At 42.4% G+C, this 19,889-nt stretch overlaps 1 protein-coding gene across 1 annotated transcript in view; it reads right to left on the bottom strand.

The window, feature by feature from the left end:
* Positions 1-577: 577 nt before the first annotated feature.
* Positions 578-19,889, bottom strand: part of SNRNP40 (small nuclear ribonucleoprotein U5 subunit 40) — a 36,680-nt gene continuing 17,368 nt past the window's right edge. The window contains exons 4-10 of the mRNA XM_068269297.1: positions 16,279-16,444; positions 15,439-15,561; positions 13,317-13,437; positions 3,874-3,956; positions 3,731-3,792; positions 3,510-3,613; positions 578-1,434 (exon numbers count right to left, since the gene is read on the bottom strand). Of these exons, the coding sequence (XP_068125398.1) occupies positions 1,385-1,434; positions 3,510-3,613; positions 3,731-3,792; positions 3,874-3,956; positions 13,317-13,437; positions 15,439-15,561; positions 16,279-16,444 (709 nt within the window). The 3' untranslated portion in view covers positions 578-1,384. The remainder of the gene's footprint in view (positions 1,435-3,509; positions 3,614-3,730; positions 3,793-3,873; positions 3,957-13,316; positions 13,438-15,438; positions 15,562-16,278; positions 16,445-19,889) is intronic.

The raw sequence follows: 19,889 nt of genomic DNA, 5'->3' as shown, positions 1-19,889 counted from the left end.
TCCATGTACACGTTAGGTGTATGGTGTAATTATTTACTTTCCAATCTCAAGTAAAGCAACCAGTTTATGGAGGAGTGCAAAGATTTATACAAATCGGCATACCAAGCAATCCCTGAGTAAGTGCAGCGGCCAACACAGGAACGATACCTCTGCAGTCTACCTACACTTCAACAAGGGACACTAAGCTTTCCATCCTTCTATACTTCCTCCCTTTCCCTTCTCGAATTCCTTCACGACTTCTGTATTACTGTACGCCAAGCAGCACAGCTGCTGAGTCAACCACCATAACGCATATATAGTACATAGCTCATGCTTTCTATCAGGATACCATGGATATTCAACATATGCTATTCTGTTTTATTACCCACATTGTACTGTAATGTTATTAATGCCTATAGCACTGCATAGCTTGCCACTGTGCCTGAGTGTTTCTGTACAACTCTGGTTTTAAATTCACTATTGCAAGATAAATAAAAAATAAATAAAAATGATTTGTTAAATAAAAAAAAAAAAAAAAGGGACAATACGGATGGATGGTGAAGTACAAATTTTGGAGAGAACCATAACCAAACCGTAATAGGCCTGTGACACCATTTATTATCCATATGCAATTCTGTTCTAACATTTTAAAAACAGCACACAGCATTGTTCAAGTAACTTCAACATCTAACATCTGCATAAATGAGTTTTAATGACTTTTTACTGCCAGAAGTAAGTGGATTATTTGTAAGGACACATCTAGGCCTATCCTTTATATCATTTGAACTGCAGCAGTCAGTTGTAGTACTGATGAAAATGTCCAGGCGTCCAGTTAAAACTACCCAATTTTGCTTTGGATATACGTAATCCAAATTACTCCCTATTTTTAACTTTCGTTAATAAAGTATACCAATTATTCAAATTAACTTAGTGCTACATTTTTTAGCTATTCTCATGTAAATACTTTTTTCCCCTCATAAGAACCAAAATGTTGCTGTATAACAACAACTTGACCAGATTCAAGTCAAAATCATGTAACAAATACAAGGAAACCGGCTTCTGAATTTGTATTAAAAGTATATCATACAATGTAAAATACAAAAAAGGGTGCACCATTTCAGTTAGCAGAACTTAAAAATAAAAATATTACACTGGAGTGACTGGCTGTTGCCTTGAGAACACCCAGATAGTGAATGAAAAGTCCATGTAACGGTTCAGAAATGTTTAGTCTTTGTAAAAATCAGCAACCACCAGCATACAGACCAGGGCATTCACACCAAATATTCCAATATCCGGGAGCAAAAAGCATGTCAGAATTCTGAAATGCTTGTTCTGTGACAGTCTTTTATGTTAGCTAAAAAGGGGAAGAGCACTCTACACAAATGGATGGAAAAGCTGCTGTTCATCACTGGATTTCTCCCATGTATAATCTCTTGTCACTGGATGCGGACAGAACTGTAAAAAAAAAAAAAAAAAAAAAAAAAGAAGAAGGAGAAAAAATGTTTATCATGTTACTGGATAAAAAGCTTTACAGAATAAGAAAACCTGCACAAATATGCCACCTGTAGCTAAAAAAAACTATACTATTAGAAAAGGTCCTCAATTACCAATATCCATATTGTTAATCATATGTGGCACATTTCATTACTTTACTAAGGCCTGTGTTGTAAGGACAATTTAATAAGCAATAATAAAATTCTGCAGTTCAAAGACCCTGTGTGCTTGGATGTGCTGGTGTGGCCGGCCACTGATTGGATGTAGAATTGTATTTGAACTTGTAGAGTGCTCCCAATCATCACCTGTGATAAGTATAGCTTTGGCTAGTTGCTGGGTGCGCACTCAACTGTTTATGATACTCTGGATATTGACCTTGGCTTGTATTTGACTACTCTTATCTGTCGTGATTAACCTCTGCTTGATTCCTGGAAATCCTTGTCTGCTGCCTGAACCGACCTTGCCGGTTATTGGACACCCCTTGCTTGCCGCCTGGACCGACCTTGGACTGTTACTGGATAGCCCTTGCAGGCTACTTGTACTGGATGAGAAGTATAATCCTATCTTCTTTATCAGCCAACTAACAGTGTGCATGCAGTCTTACATAAACTTTGTCACATACCACCTAGAGCATCTGTTTATCTGTTGAATAACTTTGCATGCAGACTAAAAGGAACTTTGTCATAACTTGCGACATCTATTACCTGTTTCATAATACTGCACGCAAACCTACTTAAACTATTTCTTAACCGAGATCAATCATTACCTGTTGAATAACTTTGCATGAAGACTTGTCTGAACTGCATCATACCTGGTTTACTCATTACCTGAACTTTGCCTGTGGATTGCGTGATCCCTCTCTTGTTACTGGATAATCTGCAATCAATATCTCTGCTACTACTGACACACGACGCTGATTGCTTTATTCCTCTGAATCCAGGTAATAACCCTGTGTGATACTGCTGAACTGTTGAACTGTGTTACTAGCCTCATTAGGGCTTTAACAGGTTATCCCTCTTTACATCAGTTTGTATGACTTGCACGTTAAGACCTGGGGGTAACGGTAGTCAGGAGACATATACAGTAACATGTCCTGTTCACGCGGGAGCTTGTCTATAGGTAAAGAAGTGGTCCTGGCTCAGAGCCACGGTAATTAATTTGGGTCATAGAGACTGAGTGAGGGCATAACCTGTCAAGCCTTAGGCCACATACACACATCAGACCATAGTCTTTTGAAAATGAAAGATCACAGACCAATCTTACCACCCTTCATGTAGTATGAGAGCCATACCTTCACAGTCTTTTATATGGAGCTGAACTCCCCATCAGAAAAAAAATCTTTGCAAGATGCTGCACACACGGATCTGTACAGACACAAAAGATCAGTATCTGCAAAAGATCTGTTCCTGCCAAGAATCCATTCCTGCAAATTGCAATGATAGTCTATGAGATCTGCAGATCATCATACACACATGATTTAACTGACATTCATCTGCAGATCAGATCCACCAGGATGGATTTTCAGATCTGCGGATGATTGCTTGATCTGCAGATGATTGTCAGTTAAATCATGTGTGTATGATGATCTGCAGATCTCATAGACTATCATTGCAATTTGCAGGAATGGATTCTTGGCAGGAACAGATCTTTTGCAGATACTGATCTTTTGTGTCTGTACAGCATCTGTGTGTGCAGCATCTTGCAAAGATTTTTTTTCCGATGTGGAGTTCAGCTCCATAGAAAAGACTGTGTAGAGTATGGCTCTCATACTACATGAAGGGTGGTAAGATTGGTCTGTGATCTTTCATTTTCCAAAGACCATAGTCTGATGTGTGTATGAGCCTTTACACTCTGACTCCACAGTCCTGCATGCTGCTCATTAAAACAGGCATTCATGTACAGAATGCAAGCATTTCACTGATTCAAGACGATTGTTGGAGGTTGTGCTGCTAAATCTCCTTATAGAAATCCTGCAATGATCTGACTACAGTATGGAGGCAGCTAAAACAACCTTTACTAAACCTCTGGGAACTCACCTATTGATTCTTCAGGATGAAAAGCAACTTCATTGACTGAACCTGCATGGCCAGGCAGCTTATATAGAATCCTGCGGGATGTCGTGTCCCAAATATACACAAACCTGCACAAAAAAGAAAACAAAACAAAAAAAAAAAAAGTTTAAGGGGTCCATTTTCTGGTAGCAGAATCACACTAGCCAATGCACAGCAAAGTTATGCTAAGGCACACTAGTACATACCTATCTGCCGATCCAGCTGCTATTTTGCTGCCATCCGAAGACCACGAACAACGTAATAGATTCTGCAAGAAACACAAAGCACATCATAAATATGCTACACAAGTATTGAAAGCACAAATGGAAGAATGTACAAATTTACCAACCTTTTCAAAATTGTGAACATTGCCTTGGAAAATCTTTACACATCTTTCCTTTGGTGCAAACGGCCGAACATCCCAAACACGAACTACAGAAACCAAGAATAATATGACAAAAATATAGAGGGTCAGATTAAAGTTGTATATGTTCCTTCTTTCCAATCCACAACAATCCTGTTGCCCAGCTACAGATGTTAGTCATTATGCAATACACTTCATGAGTGTAAACATACACTTCGAGTGTTTGAAAGAGACACTCCTCTTGTTGCCTGTACTGCACCATAAACCTACAAAGAGAATTTAACTTGGTGCAGAAAAACAAAAAGCTCTTTCTTTGGACACTCCCAAGCCTAAGACCCATATTTTTTGCTGATCATTTAAAGGGAACCTCCTAGGAAAGCTGTAATCTATTATTGCTGTGGCTTACCTTACCATTTTTTTTTTATTTATACAAGTACGGCAACTGGATGAAAACCAAGGTAGTGACCAATAATAGTGGTCTAGTTAAGTCCTATAATGACCTAGATTAGGCTCCTGTTTTTTTTTTTTTTTTTAAAGCAGAATTTAAAATGAACAATGCTTGGTGCATTGCATATACACTATTTTTGTGTTATTTAATTACCTGGTTTGCTGGTTAAACACATCTGGCTACTTGTGTGAATGTCAGATACCGCTTTGTTAAGTCTCATACAAACGCTTAACTCAAGTTGGCTGAGGCGGGTGATAACGACCACCTCAGCAGAGCATCAGGCGTGTGTACGGCAGCCGGCGAACCCCCACATGCGAGATATTGCCAGGCGGATCTACTCAAACCTAGCAATGCCGATACCACTGTTCGTGCTTATCCCCCACCTGCCGTGTGGCGTCACACACGCGCTGCTCGTCACCCTCTCCACCCCCCCCCCCCGCATAACATCACAGTGCGTCTACACAGCCGAAATGTGTATGTACAGCCCGGCCCAGCAATGTTGCCAAAGGCATTCAGGTCCTGATTCTCAATGGGCGACATCAGTCAAAGGTGTGTACGCATGCTACTGTCTCTCGACATTCAAAAAGCTTTTGATACGGTATCATGGGAGTACCTGTTTGCACTACTGAGCACCTGGGGCTTCGGCGCCAATTTCCTAAAGTGGCTTGGGGCCCTCTATTCCTCCCCCGGAGCCTTTATTAAGTATCCTCTGTTTTTCCCGTAGGCAGAGGCACCCGCCAAGGATGCCCGCTGTCTCCTTTATTATTTGCCCTCATAATGGAACCGCTAGCTCTCTTAATTAACCAGCATGCTGACATACATGGAATTGAGCTAGCTGGCAGACATCATAAGCTCTGTATGTATGCAGACGATGTGATACTCACTTTGACCCGCCCTCACGAATCCCTCACCCATCTGGCAGACATTCTCCTAACTTTTGAAGATATTTCCGGACTAAAAATAAACAGCCTCAAATCTAAAGCATTGAATATCTCTCTATCCCCGGAAGTACCGCAGGATTTGCAAAAATCCTACGAATTCAAGTGGGAGCCACATAAGCTAAAATATTTAGGCATCTATTTAACTAGCTCCTACCACTCTCTCTTTGAAGCTAACTTCCCTGCGCTTTACACCGAGATTTTGCAACTTCTGGAATGCTGGAAACGGTACGCGATCTCGTGGCTGGGTCGGATAGCAGCGATTAAAATGTCGATTTTACCCAAATTTCTATACGCATTTAGAGTCCTGCCAGTCCCTGTTCCCCCTTCCTTCCTCAAGAAAGTACAAGCATCATTGCTCTCTTTTATCTGGAGGAACACCGGTCCCCGAATCGCTAGAGAAACCCTTTATAGACTTAGAACAGATGGAGGCCTGGGAGTCCCCAACATATCAGCCTACTATAAATCAGCACAAATAGCTCAATTGACACTCTGGCATGAAGAAAAATACTCTCCTATCTGGTGTGACATAGAGAGCTCCTTCTGTTCGCCTATTTCTATCCGAAATCTCCTCTGGCTCACTCCCACGCAAACTAAACTAATAAAAAACCCTATAATCTCGCACTCATTGCGTGTCTGGAACCAGGCAAAATTAAAGGATAAACTTGCATCCCCTCATTTACCCCTCACTTCATTTTTAGGTCACCCAGATTTTATACCAGGCTTGCATACCTCATCTACCTTTAAATGGTGGCAGCAAAAGGGTTTAATAACAATATATAGCCTGGTATCTGACACAGCACTTAAATCCTTCTCCTTTCTCAGGGAACACAAACAAATACCAGACAAAGAGCTGTTTAGATTTCTCCAAATCTCCCATTTCATAAATAAGTATATTAGGTCCCGAGATTCACTATTAACTAGAACATACTTTGAGCATATATGTGCTACAGACCCTGGATCCCCAGGCCTCATCTCTCAATTATATAAAAATGCAATCTCTCCCCCTAATCTCCCTAAACCACAATACATCCTGAGGTGGGAGCGGGAACTTAATGTTAATTTTGATACTGATGATTTGCAGTACATGTGGAAGGGCATCCCTAGCCTTTCAATAAGCTCCGCTCTAGTAGAGACCCAGTTCAAGGTTCTCTTGACATGGTACATGGCCCCAGACCGTGTTGAGAAATTTTGTCCCTCATCCAACGGTTTATGTTTCCGAGCCTGTGGTCAGCGGGGAACCTATCTACATGTATGGTGGTCCTGCCCAAGAGTACGTAGATTCTGGATCAGGATATACCAGGTAATTTACACTACCATTCGCCTTTGTGTTCCTAAACTCCCAGAGGTGGCTCTCCTGGGTATAAAGCCCCCGGACCTCACAAAAGCACAATATAAACTATTAATGCACATATGCCTCGCTGCCAAGAGAGTAATAGCGGGTTCATGGAAGACTCCCTCACTTCTTTTTAACTCCTTCAAAACTAATCTGAGCCATGCACTCTGTTTTGAAAAAATGAAAGCCATACTAGACGACTCTCTTCCACAATTTGAAAAGGTCTGGAAGCCTTACTTTAGTAACTACTCTCATTGGCTCCCGTCCTCGCTTACAGCGGTGTAATACCTTCACTCAATACCCCTAAGTGGTAGCGTTTCGGCGAATGACACCCCCTTCCCCACTCCCTCAACTTTTTCTGTCCCCTTCTTTTCCTACCTCATTCTTCTCTCATTGGATGGTCCTGTCCCATCCACTCCCCGGCTGCTTTAGCCCTCGATGTTGGGCTAACAGAACCAGAGGATACCCTCCTCGCTAAGTACTTCTCCAACCTTATAATACTTAAAACTTTGTATTTAGAAGTAGGGTACCAATAGTCATGAGCGCTTATGCCACCATCTCTGAGGTGGCCCTGGTAATAATTCTTGACATGAGCTATTTGTTGACTTAATGGGGTGCCGGCATCTGTTGCCTCGTGCTACCGACACCCACTTTTATATATGTGGAAACTACCTCTGCTTTTGCAGACTCTTCTGTACCTTATCTAATATACATGTTACTTGTTATGTTTCTAAATGTTCTTTGTAAAACATTTGCTTGTTATTTCTCTTTAAAAACAATAAAAAATATTTGTGATAAAAAAAAAAAAAAAAAAAGGTGTGTACGCACCTTTAGACTGAAAAACCAGTCTGTAAGCTATTTGAACTCCTATCCCATCCAATCATTATTCACATAGCCTAGCCAGGAAGTAGCTGGGAGAGGAAATAGCTTATCTTTCAATGTGAACACAGAGTTGGGCCTGACCACCAATCCGCTGCTGAGAAAGGATTACCCCTTTGTGATGGGCAATGCAGATCAAGCTCTTCAGAATCTCATTTCATGAATATTTTCTCCCTGCTCTGTGTGTAATGAAGCATTAACCTGTCCAACATCCTTACCATTGTGTTCATTAAATAAGAAAAGTTAAATTAAAAAGGGCTATGGGAAACATCTTCTTGCGCTTAGGGCAGAGAAATGGGAGTTACACATGGCTTTAAAGGGAACCTTAATTGAGAGGGATATGGATGTTTCCTTTTAAACAATACCAGTTGCTTGTCAGTCCTGCTGATCTCTTTGGTTGCATTAGTGGCTGAATTACACACCTGAAACAAGCATGCAGCTAATCCAGTCTGACTTCAGTCAGAGCACCTGATCTGCATGCTTGTTGAGGGGCTGTGGCTAAATGTATTAGAGACACAGGATCAGCAGGAGAGTCAGGCAACTGGTATTATTTTAAAAGGAAAAATCCACATCCTTCCCAGTTTAGGTTCCCTTTAATAACTTTGCACAGCTGTCCATAAACTGTTCTTTTTAAGTGACTTCAGGTACCCTTTAAATAAAAGATTATATAAAATGTAAGCGATAAATGGTTTATTTCAGGCAGAGCGGGTTATTAAAAAATACACTTGGCTATTATAAACAAAGTACTAGGGTTTAAGAAGTGTTAAATGCTACAGAGCTGAAAGTGATGCAGTAGAAGGGGGTGGGGCTGGGTCAGGTGATCTGATTTGTCCTGCTGGTAAAAGTACTGGATGCTTCCAGGCTTTCAAAATATGTATTTCAAAACGTACAGACTGCAACGTTAATTTATGATAACGTCTTTAAAAAATGGGAGCGATGTACAGTGAGATGCGAAAGTTTGGGCAACCTTGTTAGTGGTCATGATTTTCCTGTATAAATCGTTGTTTTATGATAAAAAAAAGTCAGTTAAATTTATCATATAGGAGACACACACAGTGATATTTGAGAAGTGAAATGACGTTTATTGGATTTACATAAAGTGTTTAAACAAAATTAGGCAGGTGCATAAATTTGGGCACCACAAAAAATAGAAATAAAAACAATATTTAGCAGATCCTCCTTTTGCAGAAATTACAGCCTCTAAACGCTTCCTGTGAGAGAGTCTGGATTCTGGTTGAAGGTATTTTGGACCAGTCCGCTTTACAAAACATCTCTAGTTCATTCAGGTTTAAAGAGACTCCGTAACAAAAATTGCATCCTGTTTTTTATCATCCTACAAGTTCCAAAAGCTATTCTAATGTGTTCTGGCTTACTGCAGCACTTTATACTATCACTGTCTCTGTAATAAATCAATGTAATCCCAGCCAGGGCACTATCTGCAAAGAGTTTGTATGTTCTCTCCGTGTCTGCGTGGGTTTCCTCCGGGCACTCCGGTTTCCTCCCACATTCCAAAAACATACGGATAAGTTAATTGGCTGCCCCCTAAAAATTGGCCCTAGACTTACACTACATAATATAGACATATGGCAATGGTAGGGATTAGATTGTGAGCTCCTTTGAGGGACAGTTAGTGACAAGACATATATATATATATATACACTGTACAGCGCTGCGTAATATGTTGGCGCTATATAAATACTAAAAATAATAATAATAATAATAAAATGTATCTTTCCCCTGTCAGACTTGTCGGCCTGTGTCTGGAAGGCTGCCAAGTTCTTCAGTGTTGTGGTTCTGCTATGAACTTCCCCCTCCAGGCCCCTCTCTGCACACTGCCTGTGTGTTATTTAGGATTAGAGCAGCTTCTCTCTTCTCTCTTATCTTTTACAAGCTGGATAAATCGTCCTCTGAGCTGGCTGGGCTTTCACATACTGAAGAATTACAGACAAGGGCAAAGCTGTTTGCAGGAAGAAACAAGCAGCCTGAAACTTCAGTGCATGAGAGCAGAAGGGGGAAAGAAACACACAAATGATCTCTTGAGATTCAAAATGAGGGCTGTATACAGCCTGCTTGTATATGGATGTATTTTCTATGTGTGGGCATACTGTACATCAACCTACTTCCTGTTTTGGTGGCCATTTTGTTTGTTTATAAACAAACTTTTAAAAACTGTTTTTAACCACTTTTAATGCGGCGAGGAACGGCGAAATTGTGTCAGAGGGTAATAGGAGATGTCCCCGAACGCACCGGTATGTTTACTTTTGTGTGATTTTAACAATACAGATTCTCTTTAATGGCTTCCAAGCATGGACAGCTCTCTTTAACTCACACCATAAATTTTCAATTATATTCAGGTCTGGGGACTGAGATGACCATTCCAGAATGTTGTACTTGTTCCTCTGCATGAATGCCTTAGTGGATTTTAAGCAGTATTTAGGGTCGTTGTCTTGTTGAAAAGTCCAGCCCCGGCGCAGCTTCTGTTTTGTCACCGATTCCTGGACATTGGGCTCCAGAATCTGCTGATACTGAGTGGAATCCATGCGTCCCTCGACTTTGACAAGATTCCCAGTCCATGCACTGGCCACACAGCCCCACAGCATGATGGAACCACCACCATATTTTACTGTAGGTAGCAGGTATTTTTCTGGGAATGCTGTGTTTTTCCTCCATGCATAACGCCCCTTATTATGCCCAAATAACTCCATTTTAGTTTCATCAGTCCACAGCACCTCATTCCAAAATGAAGCTGACTTGCCCAAACGTGCTTTAGCATACCTCAAGTGGCTCGGTTTGTGCTGTGGGTGGAGAAAAGGCTTCCTCTGCATACAGCACCTCCTTGTGTAAAGTGTGCCGAATGGTTGAACGATGCACAGTGACCCCATCTGCAGCAAGATGATTATGTAGGTCCTTGGTGCTGGTCTGTGGGTTGACTGACTGTTCTCACCATTCGTTGCTTCTGTTTATCCGAGATTTTTTTGGGTCTTAACTTGAACTGAGCCTGTGGTATTCCATTTTCTCAATATGTTCCTAAATGTCAAAAAAGACTGCGGAAATCTGAGACAGCTTTCTGGATCCTCCCTTAAACCATGATGGTGAACAATCTTTGTCTTCAGGTCATTCGAGAGTTGTTTGGACAACCCCATGTTGCTACTCTTCAGAGAAAATTTAAAATAGGAGGGAAACTTACAATTGAGCCCCTTAAATACTCTGTCTCATGATTGGATTCCCCTGTGTATGTAGGTCAGGGGTCACTGAGCTTACCAAGCCAAGTTCCAATAATTAGTTTTAAAGGTTTTGAAATCAATAAAATGACAACAGTGCCCAAATTTACAATTATTACACACTGTAAATCCAATAAACGTCATTTCACTTCTCAAATATCACTGTGTGTGTGTAATGGATTGCGGAGATGCCGCCGCGCGGTCTGGCAGCGGGGCGGCTGTCTCCGCGTTCAGACCGGCGGTTTCCGCACAGCAGCATGCGTCTGGTTTGTCTGAGCCTTCTAGTGCACACGGAGAGCTACGCGCGCTGGGAGGCAGAACCTTTATGCCAGTAGGAAAGGGATCAGCTGATCAGGTTGATCAGCTGATCCCAGCGCAGGCTTTGATTGGCTGAGTAGAGATGGGTGGCGCTGACGAGCGCTTCACTATATATAGATCTCGCTGGTCAGTCTCAAGTTGTCTGCCGTTGCGAATACATACGTGTGAGCACTCAGACCATAGTCAGATCTCACAGTGTGTTAGAACCAGGTGGACCTGGGAATTCACACTTAGCCAGATTACGCTTGTGTCATTACTGTGTTATACTTAAGACCAGTTCCAGGGTGTTGTGATCAAGGACCTCACACCCAAGCTTAGGATTACTGTGTCATTGCTGTGTTATACGTTAGACTAGTTCCTGGGTGTCGAGACCACGGACTTCATACCCCAGACTAGGACTCTGCTCTATTTCTGTTATGACTATTTGCTCTGTCGACCTCTCTAATGCCTTCTGATTCGGTACCCCTGCATATCTGCCTTCCTGTTGCCAGACCCTGCCTGTACCCGGTTACCAAATCAGCCTTCTGTCTCTGTACCTTATCTGCTCATGTGTTGCCGACCTGGCCTGCCCGACCTTCCAGGCTGTCACTCACTCCTTGAGTGCTCAGTCTATCTGTACTAGCAGTGACACAATTCCACCAAGTGCCAGTTGCAACTAGGACTCCTGCTCCTCAGGGAGTCTGGCCTGTTAGCAGCCAGTGGCCTCTTCTCCTGGAGTCCCCTGGCTGCAGTTCAGTCTATATCTTATCTCCAGATATCCCTGGTTGCCAGGTCCTCTCTATTCCCTCTCTCTAGGGGATAGTTCCTGCACTTCCCAGGGCCACCTGCCCCTCAGGTGGTTCTTGGCTAGCTGCCTGTATCTCCCGCCTCACAGGAGATAGCCTACAGTTACATCAAAAACTTACACTTATTAGGTGTCCAGAGGTTAGTCATACTTGGATTATTGGTGATTCTGCAGATCATCCATAATTGGGTATACATCTGTATTGTTGATGATTCTGCAGATCATCAATAATCAGATTCTCTCTGAGTGCTGACACCGATCGTTACAGTGTGTCTCCTATATGATATATATTTAACTGACATTTTTTATCGTAACAACCAACGATTTATACAGGAAAATCATGACGATTAACAAGGTTGCCCAAAGCCAAGTAAGGACAGCAGACAGTCATATACCAGAGTCATATTAGTATCAATTTGTTTAAGGTTTGTTCCCCCCCCCCCCCCCCACTACCTCTCTATATCTTTAATAACATAAGTATAGTGCAGGCTGCTATCTCAGTATAACTACTGTTCTCCATTGATATCTGTGTACACTGAAATCTATACTGCGACTTGACCTATAACTGCCTCTAGCCTTAAAAAAAAACAAACAAACAAAAAAAAAAAACAAAAAAAAAAAAAAAAACACACAACAACTTATAAGTAGGTTTTTCTATGGTTTGCTATAACACAAGATTAACTACTTGTGAAGCAATTTGAGATGAACGGCTGAACTGCACATGTGCTGAGCAGATGAGCCTCATGTCTGTTGCCCACCAGTGCAATTTGGGTGCGGTTTAAATGTAGCCAAATTGCGATTGTAACACCACAAGAGTTGATGCGCTGTGGTGTTACTGTGCGGCAGAGAACCGTGACCTATTGAGCTCGGCCGCCTATACAGCACAGAGACTGGACGCTAACAAGCGTCTGGCCGGTAAGGGGAGTAGGTGACAGGCGACTTCACAGTTTATCAGCTGCCAGTGTGAAAGAACCCTTAGAAATTAGCTCTACTTTTACAATCCAATTGCACTGTGTGCAGTATGTGTTGCACTGAATCACAATGTAAGTGCCATTCACACATGAACCAATCTTTATACCACTAATGTCAGTGTGTTGTGTAGGTAGGCTGCAGGCTGTGCAAGAAAGTGCATTCCATGAATGTTCACTTCCCACATGCCAAGTCATGCAAAGAGTAAAAAACCCAAATCAGGTGAAAATGTTAATTATTAACAGGAATCTGCAGCTTTGACAATACAATTACATGAATTTCTGTAGGATTAATTGTGCACCACAAAACAGATAAAGCTTAGAATCAATTTAGTTTATGAAGAGAGTTTGCCCTTGAGCTGCATTTCTAAATGTATGAGTGGCAACGGTCATTTAAGATTTCAAAATCACCCAGCATTGTTTACATTGATATTACCTCTAGCTGTCTAAACACAACACATCCCCATTTATCGAGTCCTTACGGACAGTGTGTGACATAAACCCATTACATCCCCACAGTTTGAAGTGTATAATACCTGTGTTGTCCATTGCATTTGAGAGCAGGTAGGAACCTTCTGAACTGAGACTGAGGCCTGTCACAGAATCCCCATGACCCCTCATTGTGTACATCAGCTTGTTCTGTCTCAGATCCCAAACCTAACAAAGACAAGGGGTCATGCATGGGGTTCAATATTTGTATTATAACTTTGTGGAAACAAACAAAAACAATGTATAACCAAACATTAAAACAAAAAATTTCAAAAGCTTCTCCAAGGGAAAAATAATATATAATAATAATAATAATAATAATAATAGGTGAAGGGCCAGTGGCTGGTTTGCATGCCTCATATGTTAATGCAAGCTAGAAGTGAAAATTTACCAATAAAAAATAAAATAAATCTGTATATAATCCTAAAAGGTTCCCATAAATTACTCGACTTGGCAGCCAATCAACAATCCATTAATTATAATAAAATGAAAGTCTGTGCCAAGAGCATAGCTATCAACAGTGTGACGGCTTTGGGGCCAAAACTGGTCACATGTATCCATTGGACATGCTGTAAAAATCTGGGGCCGTCGTGCTTTATTGGGTGTGCATGGATAACGGCACGCGATAATAGCGAACGATGAACACGACAGAAACGCCAGCCACTGCCCCCCCCCAAATGTTTTATCCCTTCCCCCGGTGTCCTGTGTAGTTATACGTTACCCATCATGCCACCCGCTAGTGTCCTCTGTACTTACATACAAATACATAGCTATTCTAATAATAGCCAGTGTGGAACCACAAAAAACAAACAAAAAAACACACACAAAAAACACAACAACCTGAAGACACACACAGAAGGTATCAGACGTCTGACAACTTCAGCTGTAAGGAAAAAGGATTACTGGTAGATACATACAGTAAAAATCACTCTCCATGTAAGATAAGCAAGCTGCAGAGAAGAATTACCGTATTTTTCGGAATATAAGACGCACTTTTTCTCCCCCAAAAATAGGAAGAAAAAGTGCCTGCGTCTTATATTCCAAAAGCAGGGAATCCCCGACTTCAGAACCGCCTGCCGATGCCATCCACCGATCCGCCGCATTGTCGGGGACTCCCTGCCTTGTCCCCCTGTGTGGTCTGCCAGATCCGCTCCCCCGGTAACAATAACTGCAGAGCAATTCACCTTTCTATGGATTCCAGCGCTGTGTGGTCCTCCGTCTCCAGCATGTCAGCTACACCTGTAAATGAAAAGTTAGCGCAGAGACGCTCACCTACTCGGCGGCAGCGGCACGATCTGCAGACATCTTGTCCCGGGAGGCTTCCTCTAGTGACGGCTCCTGCTAATGAGTCATGGGGAATGACTCATTGAATCATTAACAGGAGCCGTCACTAGGGGGAGCCGCGCAGCTTCCCCTAGAGAAGGCTCCTGTGAATGATTCAATGAGTCATTCCCCATGACTCATTAGCAGGAGCCGTCACTAGGAGAAGTCTCCCGGGACGAGATGTCTGCAGATCGTGCGGCTGCCGCCGAGTAGGTGAGCAGACATCTCGGCCTCCCGGGACCGAGATGTCTGCAGATCCTGCCGCCGCTGCTGAGTAGGCGAGTGTCTCTGCGCTAACTTTACATTTACAGGTGTAGCTGACATGCTGGAGGCGGAGGACCACACAGCAGACTACACAGCGCTGGAATCCATACAAAGGTGAGTTGCTCTGGAGGTATTGTTACCGGGGGAGAGTGTCGACATGGGGGGGGGCACACACATGGACATGCACAGGAGGGGGCACACACAGGAGGACAGGAGGGGGACACAGGACTGGAGGACCACACAGGGGGGGGGGGGGGGGTGAAGGGGACATAGAAACACACACAAGGAGGGCAGGAGGGGACAGACACACACACACACGGGGACAGGAGTGGACACAAGGGGCCTGGAGGACCACACAAGGTGGCAGGAAGGGATGCCACACACAGGGGGACAGAAAGGGACACATAGTGGACACAAGAGGACAATGGGGAGAACATGTACTGTACAATACTCTCCTGGAATATGGACGCACCAGGTTTAGTATATACTGTAAACATTTTTTTCCCCCAGATTTTTGCCCTCTAAACCTAGGTGTGTCTTATATTCCAAAAAATACGGTATGTAACATTGCAGAATTCTCACCTTTATGTCATTATCTATGCCCCCAGAGACGATCTGGTCGCTGGTGTCATTGAAAGTAACAGCTAACACTTGGTATGTATTTTGAAAAGTCTGAACAGCTGCCTTTTTTCTGAAGTCCCAAAGCTGTGATGTACAAAACAAAGAAATTCAAAAGGATTAGCAAATAATTCATTGTAATCTAAAATCGTGATGTAAAGAGGTTCATCATACTTTGCACTTGAATCATTTCAGGGCTCCTGGAATGAGTTTCTACTACTATCCTGTTCTGGATACAAAAATCAAAGTGCAATTCAACTTCCTTTAACAGCCAATTTAGAGGCTTGCAAGTGCTCCAGGCTAATTTATTTTAACACTTTTTATTTCTTATTTGTTACAATTCCTTGCTACCAATTAGTACTGCTGTAATGTGTATGCATGGCCACTTGTCACTAGGAGGCAGTGCGAGACAATAACAGAGGATTTCTGCTTTCGGTTTCTATATTTTCTGCTAGCAGAGAGAGATCAAAGCATTCCAAGAATTTACAGCACAAGTTCTGCCGGCTGAGGTCTAAAGGGAGGTGGTGAATAATACTTTTGCAAGGTACATTTATTTTGACTGACCAGACATACCACAGTGCTTCTGTAGCCTCTGAAGTGTCTAATGGGGAAGGGGGGGGGGGTGCTATAGAGGATAAAAAGGCACATTCCTAAGCGGTTCTATTTAATATCTTTGAAAGGTTCCTTTCTTGAGTGTAAAAAAAGATGAAGTGATAAGAGTCTGTAGGTCTACCAATTATTTCACATAGACTCATACTGAGATAACAAAAATCTTTTCCCTTCGCTATTACAAGGGGTACTTGCCTTCACTGTCCCATCATCGCTGCCTGTACAGATTAACTGTGGACCTCGCCTTGCTGGATAACAGGAATTCACAAATGATGTGTGTCCTTTCAGCCGTTTTACTCTTTCCCCGGTTTCACAATCCCAAATTGCAACTGTTTTATCAGTTGATGCAGAGAAGAGATAGCTGAACAGAGGAACACAAAAGTGAATTATAACAATGTACCTAAAGGGTACATGTAGATCAAACAGTGTAACTGAAAAGGACATAAAATGTTGACATATTTAAACATTTTAACAAACACTATTGCTACACGTCTAGAAAGTGCCAATACGTTCTGCAGTAAAGTCATATCACTAACAGTCTGGTGGTAGCCAAAAAACTGAGCAGTAGATATTTTTATGTGACAGCAAAAACCAGAACGTTCAGGGTAAACCCAAGCAAGCATGATCATACAAACTCCATGCAGACAATGTCCTGGATTACTTTCAGACACAGGATCCTAGCAGCAGCAGGGCAGCTGCATTACTCTCATTATACAACAAACCATTACCCCTGACCTAAAGGGAAAAAAGGCTGACGGATCCTGTGCACATCCTTAGGGCCATTCACACTTGAGCGTTTTGCCGGCGATTTCGGCAAAAAGCTCAAACGCTAGCGCTTTTGAAAGAGCTAGTGTAATAAAAGTCTATGGGCCTGTTCTTACTTGGGCGATTTGCGCTAATCGCCGCAAATCGCCCAAAATTGTGAAACGCAAACGTGTAACCTGCACCATTTTCAGGCGATTTCCCCGTAATTGTGTTTCAGTGCTATAGAAGCGCTAAACGTGGTCGCAGAAAAATTGCACTGTCCAATCACTTTTGCGCGTGAAATCGCGGAAAAATCACTCCCGCAAAACGCAGGCAAAAATCGCCCGCATTTTGCGTTTCTAAGTGTGAATGGGCCTTAAACTGTATTCATTGGCAACGCATAGAACTGCATACATATGCTTCTAGAGCTTAAATGAGAACTCCAAGCAGTGTCATTGGATGGGACGTTGAACAGGAATAACACAGAAAATGTATATCGTCAAACGTAATTAGGTGTAAAACTTCTAAACGCTTTTTAGTCAGCTTGCCAGCACATCTATTTGAGGCTTCTTTTAAACTGCAAATCTGATTTCCGATTATTAGTGGATGCTAGCAACACAAGAAAAAAAATGCAGAGAATTTTTTTTAAAAAAATCTGAATCGTATGTAAAATTGCATCAAAACCAGAATCAGGTGTAGTGTAAAAGAGCCCTCAGCCTGGTTAGAACCAGAAACAGTTCATTTGCATTACAGCTCCAGGGACACAAATGTGTCCAGAAAAACAATAGTTACTCACCGGGTAACGTTCTTTCTAGTGATCCTCTGGGACAAGACTCCGAGATATCCACGCCCCTTCCAGGAAATATTTCAATCCCTCCCCTATAAAAGAAAGGCCATGAGAATCTCCCCTCAGTCTTAAATAATAACTGTCTAGAACTCTTCCTTTCACTTATTTATACTATGAACCGCTCCATACCAAGTACAGAATTAATCTATTATACCCCAATCGGGTGGGACTCTTGTCCCAGAGGATCACTAGAAAGAATGTTACCCGGTGAGTAACTATTGTTTTATCCAGTGATCCTCTGGGACAAGACTCCGAGATGATAAGCAAGAATCAAACCTCAGGGTGGGTAGCAGCCTTCAGGACCTTACGACCAAAGGCTTGCTGTTGTTCTGATAACACATCCAACTTATAATGTTTCACAAAAGTGTTAAAACTTGACCACGTAGCGGCTTTGCAAATCTGCTCCGGGGTAGCACCAGAATTATGTGCCCAGGATGATGCTACTGCTCTAGTTGAATGTGCCGTGAAGGACAACGGGAGTTCCAGGTTCAACCAAGAATAAGACATATTAATAGCTTTCTTAATCCATCTAGATATAGTAGATTTGGATGCAGTGCAACCTTTATTCTTACCCCCAAATAGGACAAACAAGGAATCCGACTTCCTAAATTCTGAAGTAGTCTTGATATAGTGTAAAATACACCTAACATCTACTAGGTACAGATCTTTATCCTTCTTTTTCCCCCCCTGGATACTAAAGGAAGGAATAACAATAGATTGAGATCTATGGTATTTGGACACCACCTTGGGAAGAAACCCTGGGTCTGTCTGCAAAACTAATCTGTCTCCTAAATCCTGAAAATATGGAGGCTTACAAGATAACGCTTGTATCTCACTGACCCTCCTAGCTGTAGATATGGCGGTGAGGAACACAGTTTTAATTGTAACATGCAATAAATCACTCTGGTCCAATGGTTCAAATGGAGTCCTGGATAACCCTTTTAGCACTGACGGTAGATCCCACGGGGACACATTAGGTGCTTTTGTTGGAACCTGTCTACTAATAGCTTTAAAAAATCTTACCACCAAGTCCTCCGCAGCTAATTTTTTACCTGTCATGGCAGCCAAGGCTGAAACCTGCACTTTTAATGTGCTGACCGATAAACCTTTTTCCCAACCTTCCTGCAAAAAATCCAATAATGCTGGAATAGAAAAAGAATCATAGGAGGAAGAATATAACCAATGAAAAAAAGTTTTCCAATACTTAATATACATACTTCTGGTAGAATCCTTTCTACTTTTCAATAAAGTTTGAATAACTCTACTGGAAAGTCCCTTGCTCTTAAGCCAAACTACCTCAGGATCCATGCTGCTAGTTTTAACTTTTCCACCCCCGGATGCCAAAGCTTTCCTTGGTACAGTAGATCTTTCCTGTCCGGCAACCTCAGAGGAGGTTCCACAGCTAACTTTTTTAGAATTGAGAACCAACTTCTTTTTGGCCAAACCGGCGCAATCAGAATTAATGGGGCTTGAATCTCCTTCCATTTTTTGATGACTAATGGAATGAGAGGCAGAGGAGGAAAAGCAAACGCCAGAGGAAAGTTCCATACTTGTGACAGCGCATCTATCCCCCAAGGCTCGTCCCTTGGATTTATCGAGCAAAAAACTGGCAGAAGAGCATTCTGCTTCGTCGCAAAAAGATCGATTGAAGGAACACCCCAGACATCTGAAATCAGAGCAAAAACCTCTCTGTTCAGGGCCCATTCTCCCGGAAGAACAGCATTCCTGCTTAGCTTGTCCGCGTCTAGATTCTGAAGACCCTTCAGATGAAGAGCTTTCAGAGATAGCACATTCACCTGGGCCCAAGTACAGATTTCCTTTGCCTCCTCTTGCAACCATTCCGACCTCGTGCCCCCTTGCTTGTTTATATATGCCACAGTGGTGGAATTGTCTGACCTCACCATAACATGTTTGTTTTGAACAATCTTTTGTGCTTGAATGAGAGCCAACTTTACTGCCCTCAATTCTTTCCGATTGGACGAGAATTTTTTCTCTTCCTGATTCCACTGTCCCTGAAAGGCCTGATGCTCCACGTGAGCACCCCACCCCCAAGCACTGGCATCTGTTGTGATAGTTACTTCTCTGGGGTATACCCATAAGTTCCCCTGGGACAGATTTCCCTTGTTCAGCCACCAGTCCAAATCCCGGATGACTGTTAAGGGAAGCATCACTTCCTGATCCAAGTTCCGCTGAGATCTGTCCCAGTTCTTTAATA

Source organism: Hyperolius riggenbachi, chromosome 2, assembly GCF_040937935.1.
Source record: "Hyperolius riggenbachi isolate aHypRig1 chromosome 2, aHypRig1.pri, whole genome shotgun sequence".
NCBI lineage: Eukaryota > Metazoa > Chordata > Amphibia > Anura > Hyperoliidae > Hyperolius > Hyperolius riggenbachi.
This window is presented reverse-complemented; position numbering and strand designations above follow the sequence as displayed.